The 25,761-nt window shown below is 39.3% G+C and overlaps 1 protein-coding gene across 1 annotated transcript in view; it reads left to right on the top strand.

The window, feature by feature from the left end:
* The window catches only part of LOC122177006 (transmembrane protein 132D-like), a 195,623-nt gene that overhangs the window by 49,659 nt on the left and 120,203 nt on the right, over nt 1-25,761 (top strand). The window contains 1 exon segment of the mRNA XM_042866056.1: nt 19,519-19,665. Within this exon segment, the coding sequence (XP_042721990.1) occupies nt 19,519-19,665 (147 nt within the window).

Genomic DNA, 25,761 nt, shown 5'->3' with positions numbered 1-25,761 from the left:
CCAACGCTCATCTGGAAAGACTGACTGCTGCAATTTCCAGCTGCTTTTTTTTCTTTCTTTCTTTCCAGAAATACGTTCATTTCTTACTGAACAAAATGTGATGGTACTTTTCAGCTGTGGGTGAAGATGGAAAGATCTTGGCTGCTCGGTTTTTTGGTTTTTTTTTTTGGAAAACAGGTTCCAAATGTCAGCCCGTGAATTTTTTAAAATAGGAAACTATTTGCCACAGGGCTGCAAATGAACAGTGTAGGACTTAAATGAATAAATAAGTTAGCTGCAGAGAAGAATTAAGAGAGGGAAAGAGGAGAAGAAAGAAGGGCATTCCCCAAGATAAATTAACATCTGTGAAATAAAACACTTTTAAATGTATGCTAATGGCCTAAATGTTTCCATATTCAATTAAGTAATAAGTCCCCAGTTGGCAATATCGTCCCCAAACATTCATTTACTAAGTGAAGGCTCCACTGGGATAGCAACGGTGCCATAATGAACTGACATGGGCAGTAAGACATGATAATGCCTACTTCAGAGGGAATTACCACTTTCATAATGCAATTTACAACGGGAATGTAGTTGTTAGAAGGGCTTTTTTTTTTTTCCTCTCCTCTTCATTATGACAGTGTAATTATGACTCTAGTGGCTCAATAATTTCAAGAGGAGTGAGTTACCAAAGCTTTTGTACTGAGTGTTCTCAGGCACTTTTAATACGGGACTAAGTGCTGCTGCTTTGATAAATAGTAATCAAATGGAAGGTTCAGATAGAACAGCAGCCTACTTAAAGCTGATCTCATCCTCCTTCACTGCTTTCCACTTAGAATTTACTTAATGTTATTTCTTTTCCTATGTATAATTATTTATCCATTTTATCCAAAACTCAAAACCATATGATAGTTGTTGTAGATCAGTCTAGTTCAAATCAGCAATAACTATAGCAACAAGCAATGTTAAACTTCGTAGACTTATAAAAATCTGACTCAAGAAAAGAATGTGTGGCTGAATTGCCCAGTGTCAAGTCAAGAGTAGAGTTGATTATTTTTCCTCTTTCACTGTACCAGAATGCCTTCCAGCCTCCCTGTTTGATATATGAAGCACACCAGCAGGTTTTGAAGATAGGTCAGACAATACATGGGGAATAGCTAGGATTTTTTTCTTCTTTGTCCATTTAACAGACTTCTCTTCTGTTTGCTCCCAAAAAGAACCAATAGATTTAATACCCACTTTATCTCTTCTATCAGAATGCAAATGCGATGCTAGATGAACATACTTGCAAGAATCCTTAACCTAACGGGCATGTAAAGCCTAGTAATTATCAGTTATTTTTCTGCTCTCCTACATAACTGTGTTCAGTAACAGGTACACACCACACACCGAGAAATCTTTGTGTGGGCCAGTGACAGATTTCTGATCAGCCTCTCTTCCCCTTGCTATGGAACTGAACAAAGAGATGCAGCATTCTCAGCCATTTTCAGTGCTCTGTGAACGCAGCTTGGAACATTGCTGTTTTGAATACCTGACCACGTTAGTAGCAAAATTTAGCACTGAATCGACCTGTGGTCCAAGATGTGTATCCTTTTCATGTGCTATATGTGCCACACAGGAAAAATTGTTGGAAGAGCAGGCCATGCTTTCTGGTTGATGCACAAAGGGTGCAGCTGTTTCTGACCCTCCCAAGCTCCTGTGCTTGAACACAAGAGATGTAAACCAAGAAAAGGCAGTTCAGCAAAGTTGATTAACATCATGTTTGATAACAGTGGTAAAAAGATAAAAATAATTAGTAGAATAACAGCGAACAGACAAACCAGAAATGAGCTATCTGGTTCCCTAGTTGCACTGTGCAGGCATGTTGATGTTACAGCCATTTGGAACAACTAACTGCAGAGGATTGACCTGGAACTGCAGTACAGGTTACCTTTCACATTATATGTTTTCACTGAGTGACACTACCACTGTTTTTTGAATTATTCTTTTATTTCCATGTGCTGAAATTCTTCAGTGGAACTCAGGTGTGAACAGATAAGCTGCTGTTATCAACTGCCTCTATCTTTCCAAAGTGAGTTTGAAAGTTTGAATACTGAATGCTTTCTCCTGTGGCAATGGTCTAAGTACAAAGATAGAGTTGCAAGATGTGCAGAAAAAGTGGGGCTCACAGATTCTGTTTTCTGGAGGCTGCTACCAAAGCAGTCCTGTGCCTGAGAGGTGCACACCTCTTGGTGTTGGCTTGGGGCTGTCAAAATGAGCTCTGTATTTGAGAGTGGCCCTGCTGCTACAGCGCTGGCACTTAAACATTTGCAGTGCTGATGTGTAGCTCCCTCCCAGTTGTATACTTTATGATTTGGCATGTTGCTTGAACAGTAGCCTCTAATTAAATTCTTGCTTTTTACCACCCATCCCTAGTTGATCACATATATAATGTAGCAGAGTTAGGACATGGCATGATATTCCAGAGCAGCTTCATGGATAATTTGCTTCAGAGCATTTGTAAGTATATTCCTCTTGAGACCTGAGTTTGCATCTGTGGGTGCTCAAGGTCTCAGTGCCAAGCCAGGTTGTACTTGTAAGGGAACTTTTATGTCATGGCCTCGACTGATGACTGAGCACCTGGTGGAGGGAATGGCTGGCCCAGGAAGCACAGATGCGAGTAATTCACCTGTGCTTTTCACGTGACTGGAAGGAGTGGACCCAAATGAGCTCCGTGGCTTGTTTAAGGGTTAGCTTAGGAGAACATCTTGTGAATGAAGGCTGCTTCCTGAGAAGAAGGGTTCTGTAGCCAGAGACCCTATCACCAGCTGGGTGAGTCAACTTTTTCCTATGTAAGACTATTGATATTTCTAACAACAATTTGCCTGGTATCGCAAAGAACTTATCAGAAGCAATTGCACAGCTTCCAAGGATCAGCAGTGCTAAAAGAGCAGTGCTGCAGCTTTCAACTCATGTTTCTTCCCCTTGAGGCTACAGCCATGAGGAGTTTAGGAAAAGAGAAGTTATAATTTGCTTTCACAGACGTTTCTGTGGCTGCAGTGATCCTACCTCAGGCTGAGTGACATTCTAAGAGGTGTGAAATTCCTTCCTGGCTTTGAAAATACAAAAGAAAAGGCATAGGCATCCCTCATATGCATTAGGGACAGGTGCATCAGCCTCAGCAGCAAATGGCTTTGGCAGGGATTGCTGATGAGCTGGCAATAGCTGTTGCAGGAGAGGGGCTCAGAAGGTGACTGTGGCTTCATTTTATTGTTTCTTTACTGTGTATGAGGGACATGCAGGGGATTACTTTTTTATCTGTCTTTTGGCTTCTGTAAAATTACTTTCGCTAATTGCTGTATGTTTTCGGAGACAGCTCATGCTCTAACAGTATAGTTTTTGTCTTCTCATAGAGATATGTGATATTTCCATTTCTGTGGCATTATTTAATTTTTCTCTACTCCTGAGAAATGAGCTGCATTGCAACAAGTACGAACAGAGCAATTCTGAGCAGAGGCTTTGGCCAAATCTCAGAAATGAACACTGAGAGTGAGACAGAAATAAAGCCTCACTTAACTTCAAAACTACCATGAAGTTCAGTTACCTAGAGCTGAAAAACATGAAGTTACGCTGGCACCTGGCATTCAGCCTGTAACCAATTTGATTGAAATGATTCAGAAGAGGAAAGCATGTATTGTGTTCCAGCTTTTTTTTTTTTTTTGGCATTAACTACTACTAAGAGATCTCAGTTATGAGAAAGACACGCTTGGTTTATCTTTTCACCTGGTATAGGATTAACAGTGTGAAAAGGTCTTTAAGCAGATGATGCTCTCAAAGCATGAGTAGAAATAGCACTTTGATAACACTGATTTCAGCACAAAGTTTAACAGACACAAGCTGTTTGTTCAGGGCCTCCAGCAGCGATGGTGGCACTGCATTGCTAGAATGAATGATTCTTGTATTGTCTTGTAAAAGGAATGCATGAGCTAGAGGTTTATGCTTGGATTTTCCTCTCTCCTGCTCCAGATAGCTGGAGTAGAAGGGTAGCCTGCATAAGTTTATCGCAATATCAAGAGTGCATCTCTGGGTGTTTGGGATCCTGGCTGGAGCACGCTGTGTTTTCTTCCTGCTCACACACTTGGTTTTCCTTCCTTGCAGAAGTAGTCACAGGAGCTCATATGCACCTAGGTTTTGTCCCAGAAGAAATTCAAGTGTAGGTGGAGCATCCTGGAATAGCTTGAAAGTGCTCCCTGGTCTCTTAGTTTTGATGCAGCCAGTGATACCTATCTAAGTGCTGTAGAGCAAGCTGGTCAGAAAAAGGAGTTAAGATTGCCTCTAGCATTTCCTTATGTCTGGTTTAGTCATCACTGTGCGGAGCACTGGGGATCAGGAAAGCCATTCTTAAAGGAGTAATCCTGCCCTTTTACAAGGAACTAGGATGCCTAATTGAGTCCATAAATGTAACTCCCTGATCACTCTCTCAAAGGTTGAATGCAGTGTAATGTTCATGAATTTTCAAGTGAGCAACCAAAAGTTGGAAATGAGCTGCAGCCTGTGTTTAAGAAGCCATATTTTCTAACTGATTAGATCTCGCTAAATCTGTGTGGCAGCATATAATCAGTAGCAAGCCCAATTCCTATTAGAATACCCTTATTTATGACTGACCAACATACCCTCATCTGTCATCACTTCACTCTCACAATCTGTTTTCTAAATAAAATCGTAACTTAACCATATGCTTGACAGAATTATGTAGCAGCTTTAGTGTGTTTATTTTTCACTCTGCAGTGTGTATCAGTCTACACTCAGTCTCAAAGTCTGTTCTTTATTACTGCTGTAAACTCAACTGGGCCATTTGTATCCTGTGGGCATTAAGAGAACAGCCGTTTAGATTCAGATTTGACCAGTGACTGAGTATCAGAAGCAGCATTTGAGATCCTTAAGATGTGCATTACTTTTCCTTCACAATGATTACAGTTTAAAGGTTTGGAATTTACAGAGAATTGTTTCTCAGAACTTATAGTATACTATTTTATTTTTACTATTATTGGCAATCAATATTTCACAGAATGAAGCAGAAACAAGTCGTTCAGATGCTAGCCTTCTCTTTGGCTCCTGGCACATCATGATTTAATCTGTGAGGAATACATTATCAGCTGATTGGGGGAATTAAAACCTGGCCAGCTGCCATATGAAACTCAGAAAGCAACCACTAAATCATTGTGCTTTATAGGGAAAAATCGGCATGAAGTCAAATGCTGGATATAAACAATGAGAGAAGACAGTGGGTGTATTCCAATCCCAACAAAAAGGACTTAATTTCAGATACACGTCAGGATTGCTACCTATTTCTTTTTAGGTGATAACTATAGCTATTAAACCTATAGCTATTAAATAAGAACTGATTGTCTCAAACCTTGGTACAGTCACAGGAGGAGAAAAATGATGTTTTACCAAGGTAGAAAATGATTCCTTTTTCTGTTCCAGTCACTTAGGCACACTTTGCAAGTGGAAGTCATTCAGATAGGCTGCAGCTGGACTTGGAAAGGGATGTGCCATGGGTTTGGCACCTGAATGTGCTTTGTTTTGATTGTGGATGTGGAATTCTTTTCTCTTTCGTTTAGGGGTAATGCTTTTGGAATTCTTTCCAGTATCTAAATTGTTTTGTAGACTAGATCCTATTGACTGCTAATGGTGGTGTGTTCCTATTGTGTTCATAAGCTCATGAAATTGTGTTATGTTTAAGGTATGTGTCAGAATGGAGGCTGCATAGTTGGGATTTCTCAGGTTGTCACAGAGCCAGCATTTGTAGGACCTCACTCAGCAGAGAACTGTCTGCATGTGGTTACTTTGTCCATGTGAATGATGCCTTCCAGGGGCCAGTAGGAATAAGCAGAAAAATGTCTGGTCTGAGGACGCATTCTTTAAGGACCAACTTGACCCTTTTAATCTATAAAACTACTAATAAACAAATGCCTCTTTTCAATATGACGATGCATATTTTTAAAACTAGGAAACTTCTCAAAGGTTTCGAAAATAATTTATTAGAATGTATGAACATGTAGTCTACCATTTAACGGAAGCAACTTGAAAAATATTATTCACAGAGACACGTTTATTTAGAACTGTGTACTGGGAATTACTGCGTTATAAACCACAGTACCAAACCGTACCAAGTGAGGCTGAAGCAGATCAAACGCATTGCAGTGATACAGAGCAATTAGATGTCAGAAATTCTTGGAACCCCAAACTTAGGTGACAGAATTAAAATTACTCTTCCATATGTATTATTTATATTGTTATTAATAAATACTGCTTCAAGCAGAACTCGCAACTAGTGTTTCTCTTTTTAGTGATATAAAGTATAAAAATGGGCTTATAATTGGAAAGGTGAATTAGTGACAACAATTTTAGAATAGTAATGTGCATATTCATAATACAAGCAGTGCCATCTCTTCTACATTCCTTTGTGAATGCTAAGAGCCCTTTCTCGTATGGAAATTATGTACTTCCTTGCACTGTCAAAAATTGTACTTCTCTTTCATGAGCAGTAATTAGTAACCACGTGGTGAACTCCTCTTTAGTGGTCTAGTAACAAGGCAACAAAGATGTGGCAACAGCGCTAGAGCAGATCCTTTTCAAGAGTGCAAACTGGAGATAGGCTGTGCAAACACTTGTGAAAATGACAGGGGTGGATTGGTGCATCTAACAGGTGAGCTGAGGGTGAGAAAAGTAGTTAGCTAAAAGCAGGTTGAAGTGCAAAATTATTATTTAGATGAATAAATGTGGAGAAGGTTTGGTACCTTTGGAAAGCTAATAGACACGGTACCTCTCAGGGTGTAAAAAATGAGTGGTTCCTCCTGTTTCCATGGGAAATTTATAAGATCAATTATATGCATCTGTTTGGGAAGATTTATTAAACTTCTTCAGAAGTTTTATAGACGTCTCAAACTACTGGTGAAAATGATGTGTGTTCTGGAAGCAACACAGCTTGTTTTGAGATGCATTATGGATGCTGCAGGTGTTTCCAACCTTGAATAAATCATTTCAAGTATTTTTAACTACCTGTCTAGGAATCTTGAAATGAGAAACGGGCTTAATAAATAATTTATTGTGCAGAACAGGAGCAAATATGTATATTACACCCTTTGATTTCCAAACACATCTTTCTAAGTAAAGCCATGTGGTTTAACACACCTTTGCAGTACAGTGCTGTTTCAGTAATGTCTTAAAATAGACTTGTATGCAATGAACCTGAGCTATTCTCAGTGACCAATGAAATCAATGGGCAGTTTTTCTAGCAATAGTAATGTCAGCTTCACAATTCGGTGCTCTTGAGTAAAAGCCTTTGTCAATTCTTCTGGTGCTAGCGCTGTTTTGCAGGGGTTGTTATCTTATTAGGTAGCACAGTTTTGAAGCAGCTCCAGTATATGTCAACAACAATGGCTAGAATTTCTAAAGGAAATTCTAAGGAAGCCAGAAAGAGTAATGGGTAGAGAGTTCCTTAACTACGAGTAAATCTCATAGTTTTATCGAGTGAATGCTAAAATGAAAAGGGCAGAATAGAGCAAGATAAGAAATGCTGAAAGTGGAATGGAGTTGGTGCAGAGAACTCCTTGGGAGTGCAGATGTAGGAAAGAGGGTTGAAAATTGCTTTTTTGTAGAGATGTAAATTGCATCTGTTTTCTTCATGAGTTAGTCTTTCTCTGCAATGCTGCTATCAGTGGTAGTCTGTTTCATTAGCCCCTAATTTTGAGAAAAGCACATCCAAAGACAGCTTAAGGCTCACTGGTCAGTCAGTGCATAAAAGACTATGATAATGCCTCTGATATGCAGTACTATGCTGAGTGCTGCAGTTTCCAAATTACAGTCAAAATTTGCTCCTCTTCAAGGAAAAACTTAAAGAGCATTTGTCATTAGATAATTCATTCTAACTGTATGTACCACACCTATTGTCTCCCTGCTAATACAAAGAGAATTTGTTAAGCACACTGCTCATATTTGACTCTCAGGTGCTGTTAATGGCTTTTCTTCCCTTCAGAGTGGGTTTGGTTTTTGATGAAGTGGACTGAAAATTAATTAGTGCATCATTTCATGCTGTTGCAGTGTGTGTGTGTGTGTGTGTGTGTGTGTGTGTGTGTGTGTGTGTGTGTATATGTAGTGATAGTTCTGTCAGAAAGTCTCCTAGAGGGAAGGTCTTCAAATTGCCGTCAGGAGGCCTTGTCAGATTAAATTGTTGGGGGTTTTGTTTCGAGTGTGCACTATTTTAGTAAATCTCCCCAGCAGTCACTCCCTGACTTCCAGGCATATATTTTTGGAAAAGGAAAAAATTCTTTATTTAGAAAAAAACCTGAGGCAGATTTATTTGCCCTTTGTACCTACAGTTTCTCCCCCCCCACCCCCTACAGTGAAGATGCCCTGCTTGGCTCTACTCTGTGCATGCAATCATTGTGTGTGCCACATCTTCCACGATGGACCCAGTGTGCCCACGATGCTTGTGTATTCTGGTTGATAGCATCTTATTTTAACACTTGAGTAGGAAATGCCCAAATAAAGATGATGAGGTGCCAGTGTTGTTGCTCAGGAAACAATCTCTCCAGTCAGACTCTGCATCCCCATGGAGTGGGCAGTGCGTAGGTTATGTTACATGTAGTGACTGGTGGGTTTATGCCATCCTTACCCAAAGTGGCTCTTTTGCAACAAGCAGCTTCTTGATGTTTGCAACACAAGCAAATAGTGATTCCTAAAAAAAACTATAGGAGACTTTGATCATTGAGATATAACTGAATTACAAGTTTTGCCACGAATTTTATAAGATCCTAATAGAAGTAATCCTAATAATAAGACAGGTTTGTGATGATGATTGCTAAAATGTTTATGCCTGATATCTTTATTTCAATATATTTGCTTGCAAATGCAATATGTCAAGAGAAAAAGGGTCTTTTTGTCAATCTGTAGAGGCAACTAGTAGTTCTGTCAACCAGAAAGGACTTTTTATACCATTAATTATGCTTCTCTTTCCATGTCTCCTGGCCAAAAACAGCAGTTCCAAGAGAGTCTCAGTAGCCACAGATTGGAGGCTGCCACTTGCTGCTTTCTTTCTATAAGTGCAAAGGCACCTTTTTTTTCCCAAGCCCTATATTGGCCTTGTGTGACTGTGCAGCCCCTTCCAAGTCCCTTTCATGGCTCTTTCACCACAGCACAGTATGGTGGTAAGGAATACATTTAAATACCAACCACACTTGCCGTCCTTCCCCCAACCCTTTGATTTCTTGGTTGTTGTCATGGTTTGCTTGTGCTCTTTGCTTGCAGCACGTGTGTCACGTCATCATCAGCTCTCTCACAGCAGGACCCGTGGTGGCAGGGGCCATTGTTTAATTAGTTCCTCTACAAAGTGCCTCAAGCTGCAAAGGCAGTTGTTCAAAGGATTGTGCAGTGGAGCGTGACGCACAGAGCTACCTTTATTGTGGACTTGAAATAGGTCTTCAAAGAGAACTTTTTCTATAAAGAATCTGTGAAAGGTAGCTCATGAGCTGCTAATTTCAATGAGGCTGAATGAGCTGCAGACCTAATTTTTCATTACCAATGTTTATTGATTTGTTTACCTCTGTATTTGGGAGTATAATTGTGTATTTTTAACAATGATAGCCTTGTACACACCTTATTTACGTGGAGGTTCCAGCTATTGCTGGGGAGATGTTCTTTATGGAAAACATACCTGCCTTTCCTTTCCCTTAAACTCATTTAAGAAAAAAAATATATCAAAGGAGGTGAGAGTAACATCTGTGACTCTTCACCAATTACCTGGGAATACCTTGATCTGAAGGCTAAGTGAGGATGGGTTAGCTCTGTTCTTGCACTAGAAATCTCCAGAGAAGTGTTATACCTGGGATCTGTGGGATGTGGGTACTTTGCTTTTAAATCAGAGTGGTTCCACTGCCCCATTGTCATCAATGGGACTATTGTACCGAGTCTCCTCAGTAAATATGAAACCAAGGTTAACATCTCTGTGCTGTGTTAGCTCACTAGGCTTTGTGTTTTCTTATTAATGTCAATTTTAACCCAGTTGTCAAAATACTATTATTATATTCTGCTAACATCAATTGTCTGTGGTGCTTCAGTTGGTCACAGAAGCTTGTACAGTACATTTCATGGAGTAGAACATACTGAATGCCTCAAAGTACCTATTATGAGAACAAATCTCTGTTGCTACTGGTATCTTGTTTGGAAAAATAATTTTTATTTTTGTGTATATTCTTAAATGGGTAATACTCAGCCACATGTAGTTTTTTGGTATCAGATTTGATATGTAAGCATTATCGAATGTTCAGTTTGCATCCTGAGCATACTCTGAGTTTCTCGTTTGCCCTCATCTAGTGTGCTCTGATCTTTTTCTGAACATTAGTGCTGTCAATACGACTGTAAGACCTCCTCCAAAAGCAGGTTTGAGTTCTGCAAATCCACTTGGCAGGAGAGCAGAAGTTAATTGATCAGAGGCAAGGCTTAGCCAGCATACATTGGGGTTTTACTGGATCTGAAAGATGCCTTAATCCCCAGGCAGACTATTAATTTCCTTCTCACTATAACCATACAGGTTTCCCATGCTGAATGGTAGTGTTATGCTCTGTTGTAAAATCCTTACTTTCTAATAGGAGCGTAGGGATTCCTGAAACAAGAGCTTACATTTCTCGTGATTTAAAGAATGAGAGAAAGTCAATCTCTGATAAACTCATGGTTGAAATTATTTTCCTAGATCCTTTCTCTGCAGATTTTCTCTCTGCATCATGGTTTATTCAGCCCCCTTCTGTTCTGTCTCTCTCAGCAATTTGTCATTTGGCCATTTCATCCATAGTGTTGATGTTTTGATTGCCTTATGGCATTTATATTTGACCATGGTTATGTGGGCAGTAGTGTTTTCCTACCCATTCGTTCTACAGCAGGTTCATTTGAACAATTGCATGTAGTGAGGAGAAGCCTCCACATCCTTCTCATCTTTCTTATATTAAAATGCACAAGTAGAATAAATCAGTCCATGGAAATGCATGAAATCTGAGGCTGAGAGGAGGTGCAATTATTAATTTTTCAGGATTTACATGTGGAGAGGATTACCAGCTGCTTTTGTGTTCCTGCAAAATAGCTCTATCTTGTAGAGCAGCTGACAAGGAGGGTTTTGCGTAATACCAAGTCATCTCTGTTTCTGCTTACTTCGGATCAGCCCAGCCCTCCTCTTCGGTTCTTCCCACATAAAAATCAGAACCAGAACTGTGCTGTGACATGCACTGGGGTTAGCTGCTGCTGCTGGATACAGGCAATGCTGTGTGTACCCTACATTAAGGACAGAATAATTTTGAACAGTGTCATTATTGCATTAATTGAACTCCCTTCTGCATCAGTGGCTGCACTGAGATGTTAGGGTTTGCCTGCAGCAGAACTCCTTGCTATTATTTAGCAAATGTTGCTTTAGTAGCCTATTGTGCAAGGGGCACAGAAGTGGTTAAATGTGTCAGGGTGGATGTATAGCATACAGCCCCAGATTTTATGTGTATAACAAAAACCACTGTTTGATTTGCTTAGTGAATATCCATTTAATGCTGATAGCAATGCTTTGAAGCAACACAGGCTATTTCTCTGTTAAAGAATTGGAACTCTTTAATTATGCATTAGTTTACATTTTCTTTACTGTAGATCTGAATCAGTAAACCTTAAGTAATGCCATTAGGAATCAGCAAAATTGCTCCCACGAGTGAGGAAACGCATTTTTGAAAAAAGGGTTTGCAGACTCAGGGATTTTGCAGCAAAGATTGTGATATGCTGCTTTTTTGCTTCTCTGATGCTGTTCTTTGAACATCTGACATGTGTGTCATTGAGTGAAGGGCAAACAGAGCTCATACGGATCCGTGGGTCTTTTTTATTAATTCTGGGGCAAGATAATGCTATGGTACAGCTTGCTGTAAATTGCTCCTGTGTTACCTCCTAGAGGGGTCTGCGTGTAGAAAATGGATGAGAGAATTTGTATTTAAAGTAACTGTATTCGCAATTCGTATGATGTCCATAAGATGATTTTGTCTGCAGCTGTGGGAAGTTGCTAGGGAACGTTGCTAACTCATTTTCACTGGTCGGTCTTCGTTAGCACTACCGAGGTAATCTTCTCATTTCTTACTCAGTGACACTGTCATTTCATTTTGCATTAGGATATGATTTGGAAGTAGTTCAGAACTGTCCCACTTACAGATTTTGAAGTAAGCTTTCCAATAATGAATTGGTACCACATCCAAGTACTGCATCTTTCACTAAGACTGCTGTGACTCTCAAGTTGTCACTGTTGGGAAATGAAAGGGCAAATTCAGAGCTGGGGCTGACTTCAAAACACTATTGCATCAGACCCTGCTTTACAGGTAAGCTCAAAGAAACAGTCTTACCATCCCAAGTGGATGAATATCTCAGGGTAACTGCTCTGAATAGAGCATGCCCAGATGCCTTCAGAGAGATGAGCTTTTCACCTGCTTGCTGTAGCTCTAAGTCTGCCAGGAGCCTCAACTGCAGGTTGAATCTGAGCTGTTTTCTCTGTGAGCAAGTCCAGAGATTTCCCGAGGCTCTTAGGTATTGATACGCACTGCTGTTGCATCGAGGAATCTATTCCATCTGCTGGCTAAACCTGAAACTCTTCTGGCATCTCTGACAGGTACAGTCTCTTCTGATGCCTGAGACTGTACAAAAGCACCAGGCAATTTGTTCCAGTGCTTTGCCATCCTCCTTAGTCATAAAAAGCTTTCTTGATGTGTAAATATCCCTTGTCAAAGTGTAATCCCATTGATTCTTAGTAGATACAGAGAATATTTCTGCAACTGCTGTCTTTGGAAAACTCATGCTGTGTGGTCCATCAGCCTTCGCTTCATTCACTGTGCTCCTAACATTCTCAGCCAATTTAAATGAATCCAGGGCTCCTTCTCTTGTTGCGTGTCTGCTCAGCATAAAAATGTGTGCACATTCAGAGACACACATATAAATAAATGTCCATTAAAACATTGTTATTCCTTGCTTGGTTTTACTCAGCCTACAATGGGTAGCTGGATAATCCCTCATTATGTGCACCTTGTGCTCTGGATGACTCTCTGGGCATTGCTCACAGTCAGCTCCCTTTGCTTGCTTTGGTGGCTGTTACCTGCTGTTTTTTGCACCTGTAATATAAGGTAAATGACACTCGATTTTTCCATGCATAAAATCTCCAGTCGTTTGGTAAGTTTTCACCCCCTTCTTAAAGCAAAGTCTTATTAAAGAACTTGTCTGAAGTACAGGCTGTGCTGTTAGCTGTTTTGCTGATGCCTGGTCAGGAAAGGAAGGAATTGTGTTGCATTGTTTTCCTTTTACAGGCAATTTAGAAAGATACATTTCAGACCCTACATCATATTTTGCATTTATTTTGGAAACGATAGTTGGAAGCAGTCTGTTGGGCTCCCAACCACTTTAAGTCAGCAGGCAGTGCTATTCATCTTCGTCTTTCATTTCTGTAAACAAACAGCTTCCTTCACATACTTGAATACATAAATATTTAGTTTAGCATTGTTGCTCATTATTTCTCAGTTTTCTATTCCTGTAGGAAAAAGTGCCATACAGCCTGGAGAGGTGACAGTAAATCACTGCTCCGTTACAATACTCTATTTGGTGAGTAGCTTGGGGTAAACAGCGTGTGGACTCCCTTCTCACCTTGCTCTCAAACCGTGAACCTTAAGATTTTATCTCCCCTTCAGCATCTCTATGCTTGCTTCATCATTTGTACTGATATATGGCTATAGGCTGGAGCACCAGCTTGTCCATCAGTACAATAATAGCTCCTTAGGACAACTCTTCAAAGTAATGTCTCCAGTTGTAATAGTGGTGTCTTATCTATCCTGTTACTGAGATTTTGCCTGCTGGTAGCCTCTGTTTCTATAGTGTCACTTCAGGATACATCACTGCTATTTTCTTCCTTCTTGCTGCTTTGCCACTTATCTGGCATTGCATACGTTCCACAAGATGAAATCAGCAGGAAGGTGCAGCAGCCAGACTGCTGCACACCCATGAAGTACATGAAAAGCCTTTTCTTTTGTGCTGGGAGTCCCAGGATGACAGCTGCTGGGATCTCCAGGGAGGCACAGTGCTGCTATTCTTATTACTCACACACCTTCTAAAGTTTGCTTCCTGAGCTCTACTCAGGGCTCGTCTACAAGAGGAAGATCCAGTTCTGCAGAGCATCAGAAGTTCTGGTTCCTACTGAGAATTGGGGTGTCTCGTGACCTGTTTAATAAACCGAATAGAGGTCAGACTACAGACCGTATGTTTCTCCTTCAGAGTGATTTGTAAATGTACTTCACTTTTAATTCTCCAGACACTGGTGTATTTTGCATAATTTAATATGGCCTTCCTTTTTGAAAGCCACAGGCGTAAAACCTAAATCTGTATGCAGTGCTTGCATTTATACATATATCTACGACAGCATACATGTAAACCACAAACACCATGGGCAGTTTTCTCAAGTCCTGGAGATATGTATTACGGAGAGATCTATTTCACTTAACTCCTGGTGTGCAAAATTCAGCTTTTGAATCCTAAATATGTACTGTGCCCTAGTACTAATTGAAATAAATCCACCTGGACTATATATTTTTTTGGTAATATCTCCATTTGAATGAAGGTGCTTTGTTGTCTGGGTAGAATGGTTTTTCCCCCTGAAATGTTAATTAGATGGGGAACGTGTTATACTTAGGAAAAGCTGCATTGCAAACCCACAGATAAACAGATTGATTTAATTTTAATCTGCTTTCATGGTGATGCATAATGATAACTGGTTTCTGTCTCACAGGGCTGAAAACCACAGACCTTAATAAGAGTTTGTGGGTATATTATACAGCTTTAAATAGCTTATGTTGTGCTAGATCGCTCTCCATAAATTATTCTAACTCCATCAGTATCTCAGGGACTCCCGATTCTCTTCTGTTGTGGATTTTCAATCAGTGAAACTATTAGTGTAACCTGAAGAAACTTTGAGGCATCTTCTGAAAACAACTGACAGCACTGATTTGTACATGAAGTAGTCAATGGGGAAAATAAGTGCAAGAAAGCCTTGCAGAAGCCACTCTGTACGTTATATCCTGGCATCCAAATCCTCATTTTTATAAGCTGGGTCAAGGTTGATCTAAAACGAAAAGCTCAGTCTTTAGATGGTTAGTATGAAGTCTCCTGATATATGATCCAACTAAAGGCAAAATAATTGGCAGCAGTCTAAAGGATTGGGTTGTAAGACATATTTTCCCATATCTGCAATTAGAATAGAACTGGTGCTGAGGTTGCTCAGCAAAATTAAGACCTTGGAAAGGGAGGAGATTGCTGCTGGAGGTGAAATATTGGCATACAGACATCATGTGGTCATTGCTGGGTCAAGATTAGGCTCTGGGCAGGAAAAAGCACTGAAGATAAATAGAAACTCCCTCACATTATTTCTGAAGAGCTTTCAGCAGCCATGGTGATGAGTCAAATCCAGAGCATGCTAAGTGGCAGCGATGTCTGCTTGGTGCCTAGGAGCTCCTGAAAATATACCCTTCTGCAAACAGTTTATCTGCCACCTTCCTGACACCACTGGTAACAGGATGATAACCAGGGGTAGTACCAGTGTTAACAGTCTTTCTCTCTTTTTTTGCCTTTGCTTTAATGTGAAAAGTAGCTCACTTTCTCAGAAAGAGCGTGAAGAGTTCCTGCGTGTCTTTGCCCTGAGTGCTTGCAGGAATAGAAAGCTAGATTCAATGTCATGGATCTAAAACACCTTTATTTACATCTGCTTAGGGGTTACACTCTGTTTACACACACTTTGTTTTGGAGTGAAGCTGTGTGGTGTTTGTGTGCTGCATGCAGGACACAGTCAGGAGTGAAATGAGGAGGGGGAGCCGTGCCTGTGGCACACAGCTCCTGTGTACTCCTTGCCTTTCATCTCTGACATGTCTAGAGGGTGAATTTGTGTGTTCTGGCTCTCTTTCCCTTCTCTGTGCTATTTCAAACCAGGCACTTTGTCGGCAGTATCCCATGGCACTTAGCACTACACGTGCTGTAAGGCTGTTATTTTTCACCAGCCAGCTGTTCCACTTTATACAACACTTAAGTAACGATTTCACAGCCATTATCAGCCTGCAGTAATGACATGGGCTGAAAGCTAAATGCTGGTTGTAAGCTGCAAAAAGTGGGAGAAGCTAAAATATGCTTTGATAAATGGAAAAGGACAATGCCTGAGTTCAAATCAGCTGAGTTGAAGCCTCTTTTATCACCAGAGTAAACTGTGGTTTGAGGATCATGAGATAGAATTGGGAATTGCTATCTTTATGCACTTAGGGAATGTATTTGCTTGATTTCAGGTGTGATGTATTGACTGTGGGACTTCCTTCTACGTTTTTCTTTCTCCCTTCCCTTGCTTTCTATCCTGTCAGCCTTGACGGGTTTTCAGGGATCGAGAGCTCCCAGGGGTTTTGTTTGCTGTGATTGATTTGGGGTAAGGACTGAGCTACTTACAAGGCTCAGAACACTGCTCCAGTGGTAAATAACAAGCTGTAGAAACTGCTATGAATATATTTAGCTGAATAAACTCATCGTTTTGGGGGAAAAAAAAAAAAAATTGAAAAGTTTAGTAAGCCTTTTCTTTCCTCCACTTTGCCAGTATGAAATCTGGCCCAAAGTAAAGTGGTGAATACAAATAATCCAACAGCTTTACTTTGTGCTGCCCAGCCGTGGTATTTTAAGCAAACGTGCAATGAGATGTACTTAACTGTTAACCGTGAGCAAATACATGAAAAACCTGTGTCATCAGCCTCTTATGTATATGGCACTTGGGAAATCTTGCCAGACTGAACTGTGCCTGAACCAAGAGGCTGCCTCATGAGCCCTCTCAGGAGCAGCTGACAGGTCGAAGATCCAGCTTGCCCTGTGACAGCCAAGCAATTCAATAAAGCAGATTTGCAAGACAGTAGCTGAGCCCTGACAGTAGCCCTAGTGTTTTCATCTCAGGTATCTTCAATTTTATCCATTGACAAATAACATACCTTCAGTTATTATTAACCCTGTTTCATCCAGGTCATCCTTCGGTAATTGCTCAGTGCTATTGCCATCGTAAAATGGGTGAATAAAATTCTGCAATTTCTCCTACAAGCAGCACACACAGCATCAAGGCAAGCTACGGAAAAATGTCTTTCCTGGGATTGTGGAACTGAAACTTTAATCCTAAATATAGAGGGATATTTAAGTGATTCTTCCAAGAAGAGTTACCTCTATTTGTGGAAAACACTAATTTTGTTACTTTTTCCAATAAAATTAGATTGGGTTTTATTGGATAACTAAAGCAGACCTTATCAAAGGCTCTTCTAAGAAATGCTGACCCATAGGCTGCAATTATTGTAAGGAGTATACCTAAATATATCTAATTGAAACGTTAGGAGTCAGTTCTGGATGGCAATCGCTGAATAATGTGAGTGTCAAATACAAGCACACTTGGCTTGGCTTTCTGGTTTTGCGTCCATTTTGCTGCTGGTTTACATCATCACTGGCATTTCAAGGAATCCAGACACTAAATAAGAGGATGATATGAGTTACTGTGTCTGGACACTTCTTTTGGTCTGCTTTATAATGCTATTTAAAAAAAAAAAAAAAAAGAGAAATTTCATCAATTAGCTGGATTGAGACCCTGTATTGCCTTTTCCATTAGATAAAGTTATTGCATGTATGCCAGTACAGCAAGGTAGAGTATGAAAAGCCCAAGGCTGTTTTTCGTGTGTGCATCCTGACCAGGCACCATGCCATACAGAAATCCTAGGTATACTCATGTGCAGACCATAGGGACATCACAGCTCAACAAATGTGCTGTCTGCTACATCCACAGTGACTATCTGCGCAGCAAACCCCAGGAGCCAAATGTACGGACAAGTTCAAATGCAAGCAGTTACTCCCTTGCACTGTCACAAGCAGTGTCTGGCTGTGAGGGGAATGGATGTTGCCCTGAGGTGCTGTGAGTTGGCTCCATTGGGGCAACTGGCTGTTCAATACGTGTGTGCTCAGCTCAGCAGCTGAAATCACACACTGGCATCTTCTTATTGCCCATAATCAGCTTTTGGAGAGACGGTGACCATGTTACAGACCTAGAAGTATTTCTTAAGCACAGCCATCTAAGCTTGGAAGGATGTGAGCCACCTCTGTTTCCCTTGAAGTGGGAATTGTATTTCTCTCGTGGATCTTAGTTGACACCCAGCAGTTTTCCTTTCTAGAAGTGGAATGGGAAGATGGGGCCAGATACAGGTCACTGGCACTGGGCGCAGCCATATGCTGAAATGTGTTTTATCCAGACCATCTGGCCTTTTTCCATCTCCCTTCCTTTCTCTCTGATGCCAGGGATGCTGTTCAATTTCCATTTTTTGACCATTGGTCTCTCATCCTGAGGGACATTCATGGTCTAGGAACTGAGTCTGCTTAAAGTATATTTTGTAATATTAGCATAGAAACAGCCTGAGCACAAATTGGCAGGTCCTCACGTTGTCCTTCTTCCATGTATGCTGAAGAAATTGCAGCTACTGCTGTTGAATTAGTGGAAGAAGAAATGAAATACTTTTTGCCCAATGTGGTTGAAGAAATACTTTGGCTTTTTATTCTGCAAATTTGTGCGATGTTGTCCTCCAAAGATTTCATGAGTAGGCGGAGATGATAGTGTTTGTTTCACTCATATTAGCAGCAGCAGTTTATACAAAAAAAATCACGTATGTTCTTGTTTTCTCCCCCAGAACTGAGAATTTGCCCTAACACTGAATGGATTTTGTGTATGAGATTTTAAGCAAAAACAATTAAACTGTCATCTCCTGACAGCTCGTGTATGAGGCTGTTTGACCACAATGGGCTTTGTGGTTTTGTAAACACATCTGCAAACAAAAAGTTGACAATAACTGAAACTCCTAATTCAGCAAATTGGCCAATGTTACATCCTGGAATAATTCAGTAGTGCCTTGAGATATTTGGTTAAAGAAGGGGAGAAAAAAGAATTGAGGATTACAGCATTGCCTAAGAAAAAAATGAAACGGATATTTTAAAATATGGATGTGATTCCTCCTCTTTGTTGAGTATTCAAAGCTAAAAGAATTATGTCAGTATGCACCAACCACAATTCGTTCCAGTCATCATGGCTGTAACATTTTGTCATACGTGGAGATCGACTTCCAAGGAAACAGTTCTCTCTTGGAGAAAGAATATTTTTAAGTGTTTTTAGGGCCAGAACTGATACAACATTTAAACTCAATACTACTGAAGGACAATGAAGAAATTTTGTGCATTCAGAAAGATGATGGGATTTGGAAGGAAAAAAAACCACAACCATTAGTTCAATAAGATTTTTATCTTGGTATTATTTCTTTTTAAATGTGTAATGCTTAATTACTTCTCTCATCTCTTTTCCTTGTAATCCTGTCAAACTCTGAGCTGTAGCATTTTCTGTGGGGCAGAAAGGAGAAAGTGAAGCAAAAAGTAGCAGATCAAGCTGGTCAACTGCACTCTTATTCCTCCTAGGGCAAAGGTGAAGAAAGGTGTGAATGTTTTCAGCGTAAGAGCCAGCAGCCCATACTTGTGGGATATCAGAGAGAGTGTGGATTATACGGGGAAATATGCACCAGCTGTTATTGTTTGCCAGAGAAAGTCTGCTGCCTCTGAAAACAGGTAGGTCATTTCCAGCATTCTGCCTTTTCATAATGGATGGCTTTTCTTTTCCTTTTTCAAAGCACTGTGGCACAGTTTTAATAAATTTTATTATAGAGAATGATAAAAATGCTTTTGGAAAAGATGAGGCCGTCTTTGTTTTGTAGTGATTGTAAATTGCGCCGCATGCGCTTTGAACAGAAACTGTTGTTCAGTCTTAATACCCAAAGAAAGTTTTAAAGCTAGTAGGAAGTACCATTTTCAAATAGTATTTGGAAGAATGTGTTTCATATCTCAGCATCTGGTTGTGACTTATTTAATCTTTTCAAATTATTTGCTGCCAGGCATTATACCATGGGTAATTATAGGGTTGTTTTGGATTTTATTTACTTATTTTAAATTCAAAGATTTGCAGAGGAATCTAAAACCTACAGCATGAAACCCCCATTTTTTTTTTCCCCAGTGTGATTTATATGAGTTTTTAACATGAAGAAGAATAGAAGTTTTCCATTTTCCATTCCCATTGTGCAAGCATTTTGCTAGGACCCTGACCTCTCAAACAGCCATCAACTGGGAGGTGGATGTTCCTATTCTAGTCACAACTGAATGCTGTAGTGAATCAATTTTGATATCGTTTTCTGCTGCTTGTCCATGGCTTCTGGAAATGTATGTCAAGTGTGTGTTTACAAGGATCTGACTGCCTGCAAATGTTTGGTATTGCTGCTAGGAAACTTACCATACGACATGAAAATTCCAATTTTGCTGTGATTTGCTTCTGACACTTTACAAAATCTTACAGGTTTGAGGGATTTGTAATGGATTTTTGATTTTTTTTTTAAATAAATATCCCCTAATAAGTAGGAAACTTTATGTCGTAAAAAGGAGAAGAGAATAATTATGATCTATCATCTGTTGTCAGACATCTGACCTAAATGTCATTGGTTAAAGAGATGTATACACATGTGTCAGCATCACACCTTCCTATTGCCTAGCACAACCTGTTGCATTCTTTAAAATTCCAATTCAAAACTACATATAGACAGTGTGAATATTGTTGCTGACTGAAATGGGCGTTGGATCAGAACCAAAGATTATATCAACAATGAGTTTCCCGTCACACTTTATCTTGTTGGGTCCATGGAATGCATTGGCCCAATTTCTCTTCTTCATCAGGAAAATATAATGCAACATCATGGGTGAATTGAAGCTTGGCATCTTATTTCTCTTCAATATTCATTCAAGAGCAAGCTTTCAAAGTGACCCCTTCTTGTACTTTCATGTGCTGAATACAAGCATGGCTTCATGTTTACTAAAATATATGTGAGCTGTTATATATTTTGGAAGGAAATTCAGGAGCAGACAAGATCATACATCATACATATGTATGCAACTCATATTTAACTTTTGTTTTAACTTATTTCATGTGAATTCACCAGTTGAGCTTTCTGTGCTTTTGCATTTTGAAAACAACTTAGTTATTTTTTGTAAACAAATACTATCATCAAGCATATTTGAAATTCAGTATGATGCTTTTCTCATTAAGTTTAGTCATGCCTGCTTTACTATTCATTTTAGGAAGGATGATCAGTGTTTTATGGGAAACAATTTTTTTTCCCAGTTCCAGAAATGTTTGATGACACTACATATGCACAAGTGGATAGCAGTTAAATATTAATGCCTTTTACCAAATTGTTTGCCTCTGTAGTTCATTTACAAATTTTACAAGCTCTATTTGCATATTATTTAATAATTCCTAAAACTGAGAGATCTGATCATATGAATGCATAGGTGGCAATGTTAATTAACGAAGAGATTCAATGCTTTAGTGTTTCTGATAATTTTTACATGGATCAGAAGATAGTGTTGATAAAGCTGACTTTTAGTGACAGGTGTAATTTCACAGATTAAGGAGACACGTGTGCAAGTGACAAACTTAACCAGGATGCCCAAGTGTTTCTTTATCTAAGTTTGAAATATATCAGTCATTTTATGTGGAGAGGTTTTGGCACCTAAAGCTTATCATAACAGGATTAACATAAATATTATCGCAGCCAGCAGGGTGTTTTAGAATGAATATTAACAGCAAATATTGTGAGTTTGTAGGAGAATAACTAATTAAGCCCATCTGTCAAATATGATTTGAAGTTCTCAGAGCCTTGCTTGTTGTGGATTTGTGACAGTGTTCCAGATTACTGGTGAAGCAATTACGAAGTTCTTCCCAATTCTTCTGATCTCATTCCCAGATGATGATAATTTTGTAACACTCCAAATCCTGACCCATGATATTATTAAATGGGCTTAATAATTGCATCATCTGTACAGCTCTTTTGTTCTCCTTTGAGAACTATCTGTCTTCCATCTCTATTTCCACGTAGACAACCATTAAACCAGATAGAAATCTGTGTGATGTGAATTAATCAGTGGCTCAGAAATGTGACTTGGGAAAAATTTAAGCAATGATTGAATCAGGGAATTTGAACCCCAATATGCGTCATCCTTTGCTTTTTCTTTTCGAAGGTGGCTGATATTTGTTCTCCTTAATGAGGTGAATAGAAGGATAAGATCCAGTACTGCAATTTAAGAATGTTTTCCTTGATTATTGTTGTTTCTCAGTGTTTCTGAATCTGAGCATTCCTGCTCAGCTCTCTAGTGAGAACTGATGAAAGAATTGGCAAAAATGTGAGATCTGGATTCTTGCCTGCTCTTCTCTTTTGTTCCCTGTTTGATTGGAAGCAGACCAGGTGCAAAGGATTTGGAAAACCATTAAGGCAGATGACGATGTAGTCTTAGTAGGTTTTATGACATGCCTAAAACAAACTTTGAATAATTTCAGGAAGCATCTAAGATAAATTCAAGGACGTCAGTCCCTTATTTGGTAAACACTACTGATATCACTTTCCTATATCTGTAGCTGTGGAGACAATAAGCAGGATGCTCTGATGTGATTCTAATATCTAAAATGATGCTTTTAAAATGTTTTGTGTTTAGATCTCAGAGTACAAATGTTTGCCAGTTTATGGGAGAATAAGTTGTTGTTTTCTGTGCTTGTGGAAGAGTGAGACCGTTCATCCAAGCATGTACGAAATAGGCAAAGCTTGGCCTCCACCAGGTAGAATCTTTGAATACGGCTGTTTACTTTCTTATCTCCAAATGCAACCAAACTGTATCATGGATAAGCTTTGCTCTCCTTGTCGTTGGAAATGTTACAAAGCTGGCATTTCATCTGACACATTCCTGATTATGCTTTTGGGTTACAGCTCTATGGCACTAAAGGACTTATTGGCTTGTACTGCTGGGAGCTAGATGCTGGTCGTGCTGTTGGTGGGGAAACTTATTTTGATTGTGAACTACAGGGTGGCTGATTCAATCTGTGATAACACTGACACAATAAGAACTATCAACAGTATTTCCTGGGCTATATCCCTCATTTGTTCCCCTGTGTCTCATTGTTTTTGTTATACTGTATCTTAATGCTTAATATTCCTATCATATATAATAAAAGAAAGTAACTTGATATTAGATAGGAGGCAGGAAAATATATGGCATAATTCACTTTGATTTTCCTGCTCAATGCTTTATTTTTATGATGTTTATACCTTTTACCTTAATGCTCTCTATATTTATCATTTTCACATCTATTATGGAATCTCATGGTAAGTTATTTAACGTCTAGCTTTTATGCTGTAGCAGCAGCGAGCTGCTGCCTCATTCTCGTACTTGTTGCATTTGCCAGTACGTATGACAGACTCTCAAGAATGCTATAATTCTAAAATACTTCTGATTATTGCAACAAAAGCAATGAATGTGACATAAATAACAGCCTGATGGACTCAATAATTATACTGTGTGTCTTGCTGGTGGTCATAAAAATGTTTCATACACACAGTTTTATGATTTAGATTACCATTATTATTTTTCTCCTTGCTATTCATGTGTTCACATGCCTTTACCAACCAGAAGTACGTTATTTCTTGGAAATAAATTTTTCTACTCATTGGAATTACAGAAGTGATACACACTGAGGCAAATATAAGCTCCAGTGTATGTTGCCTCATTGCAGTGTGAATTACATGAAATCATCACATGGTGTTGTTTCCTCATGAGAAACTCATCATTTGTCATGAAGAAACTGAAGCAAAATCAAGCCTGCCTTCAGATGATTACCTGCAAGTATGGTATTAGATCAGGACAAGCAGGATCAAAGTTGAGGGAAGGGTTGAGCTAGTCTGTATGTTTGTTAGGGCAAAATATCTTCAAAATATTAAGTGATGTGGGAATGTGTATGATTACAAACAAAACAGATTTATTTCTGGTTTTTATTATTATTAGGGTCTGAACAGATATCTTACATGGCTTCAAACTTACTTTCTGAGTAATGATTTTATCATAAAAAACTGGCCATTCCTTCAGCATCAATGAATTCAGGCAGATATAATATGTTAGTTTAACCCTGAAATAGCAAAGCTTGACTCCTCCTATGCTTTCCAGTTTTCTAGCTGTAAAGGCATTTATTCTGGTTAGCTCTAGAGTTTCATACAGTTTCTTATTTCTAAGAGTTCATATTTTGTGCCGATGTGAAAGTACGAATGATCTCAGAAATCGTGCTTGTATTTCACATATTTGAAAGCAAAGATTCTGTTTCTCATTTCTCATTTTAAAATTTGAATTTGCCCTCTGAGATGAATTTGCCCTTTGAGATGTCAAGGCAAAATACGTTTGTGTGAACCAGTGCTCAGTGCATCACTCTTGCACACGCTGACCCACTTTTTTTCATTCTTAAAAATATTTTATCAAGGAGTACCGTGCTTCTGTTGAAACCATCCTCAATGCGAATACCCTAATTAAAGAAAAAGGTCTGTAGTTACTATCGTAAGGCAAATCAAAAGGTGAAATATTAATGAACAACTGTTAGGTAAACGCAGATGCCCTAGATATGAATAACTGAGAGGAATAATTGAAGCTTTAGTTACGTAGCCATCATGTCCTTAGTTTCTAAAGGTTATATTTGGGTCAGAGGAGATAAGGGACAGAGAGCCGTGTTATTCAGCAGCAGCCCAGGCTTGGCTGATTTTGTAGGGCTTGAATTCTGCCTGGTGTTGGAGTAGCTAAAGGACATTTCCAATGGTCTGGATAACCTCATGCATATTTAGTGTCTTTATTTTTACCCTGGTGTTATCCAGCATGATAAATATCATTTTAAACCTGAGGAGGAAAGATTTCCCTTAAGAACCTTAAGGATTCATCATCATCATGCTTGCTCTGTTTGCCGTACTTATCACAGGAATCCTTAAAGCCTGAGCAGCCCCAGGGCTCAAAATAACAATTCCACTGGGACAGAAACAGTTTGCTGCCTATTAGAAAGGAAAAGGCAACTGAGTAATCTTCTGTCTACTAAAAAATCTAATACTGAATGCAAAAATGTGTCTTGTGAAAGTATCTCTGACGGTGCTGTTGATTTTCTGCTCCTTGGAGAACAGCTTGTAAGAAGTAATACTAATAAGACTAATTACTCAGACTAAAATGTTATGCTGAGAATATGCCAGTTACTGTTGAAGTGTGAGGATTCCCATTTTTGGGAATGAGAAAAGGTCAGTGTAGACTAGCTGTCACTTGTATGTCAACAATGCTTGGATCAGAAGGTTAACAGAATTATGTAATTCAATTTAGCATCTCCATAAATTGTTAGGCTATTCCTGCAAGTACAAGGATGAAGTTCACTGGGTATTTGACTTAGACATCAGCTCTGAATCTATAGATTTACTGCTTATGTGAATGAGCCAGGATTGCAATATTTAAGGTGTGTATGTTGTTGATATGAACTGATGATGCAGATACAACTTATCTTTTAATTATTTCAAATTAGTCACCTCTCAGTCTTTAATTGCATCCGTAGGGATAGGATAAGGCTGCAGATTGATGGAGGCATAGAGGGGAAGTGGGTTGAACTTTAAAGACAGTTCTGATAGCAATGCACAGAATCGCCTATTGGGGTTTATGGGCAAGGAGTGAAATGGGGTTATGTAGCTGGGCTTAGAATGAATTGCATAAAAGTCGATACCCTGAGCAGGGAGCTGCACTGAGCTAATCACTAAGGCAATGCAGAGGTCAATGGCACGC

Source organism: Lagopus leucura, unplaced genomic scaffold (genome assembly GCF_019238085.1).
Source record: "Lagopus leucura isolate 7727_CA_CO unplaced genomic scaffold, USGS_WTPT01 Super-Scaffold_806, whole genome shotgun sequence".
Classification (NCBI taxonomy): Eukaryota; Metazoa; Chordata; class Aves; order Galliformes; family Phasianidae; genus Lagopus; species Lagopus leucura.
Note: the sequence above shows the minus strand (reverse complement) of the source record. Positions and strands in the feature narration are given on the sequence as shown.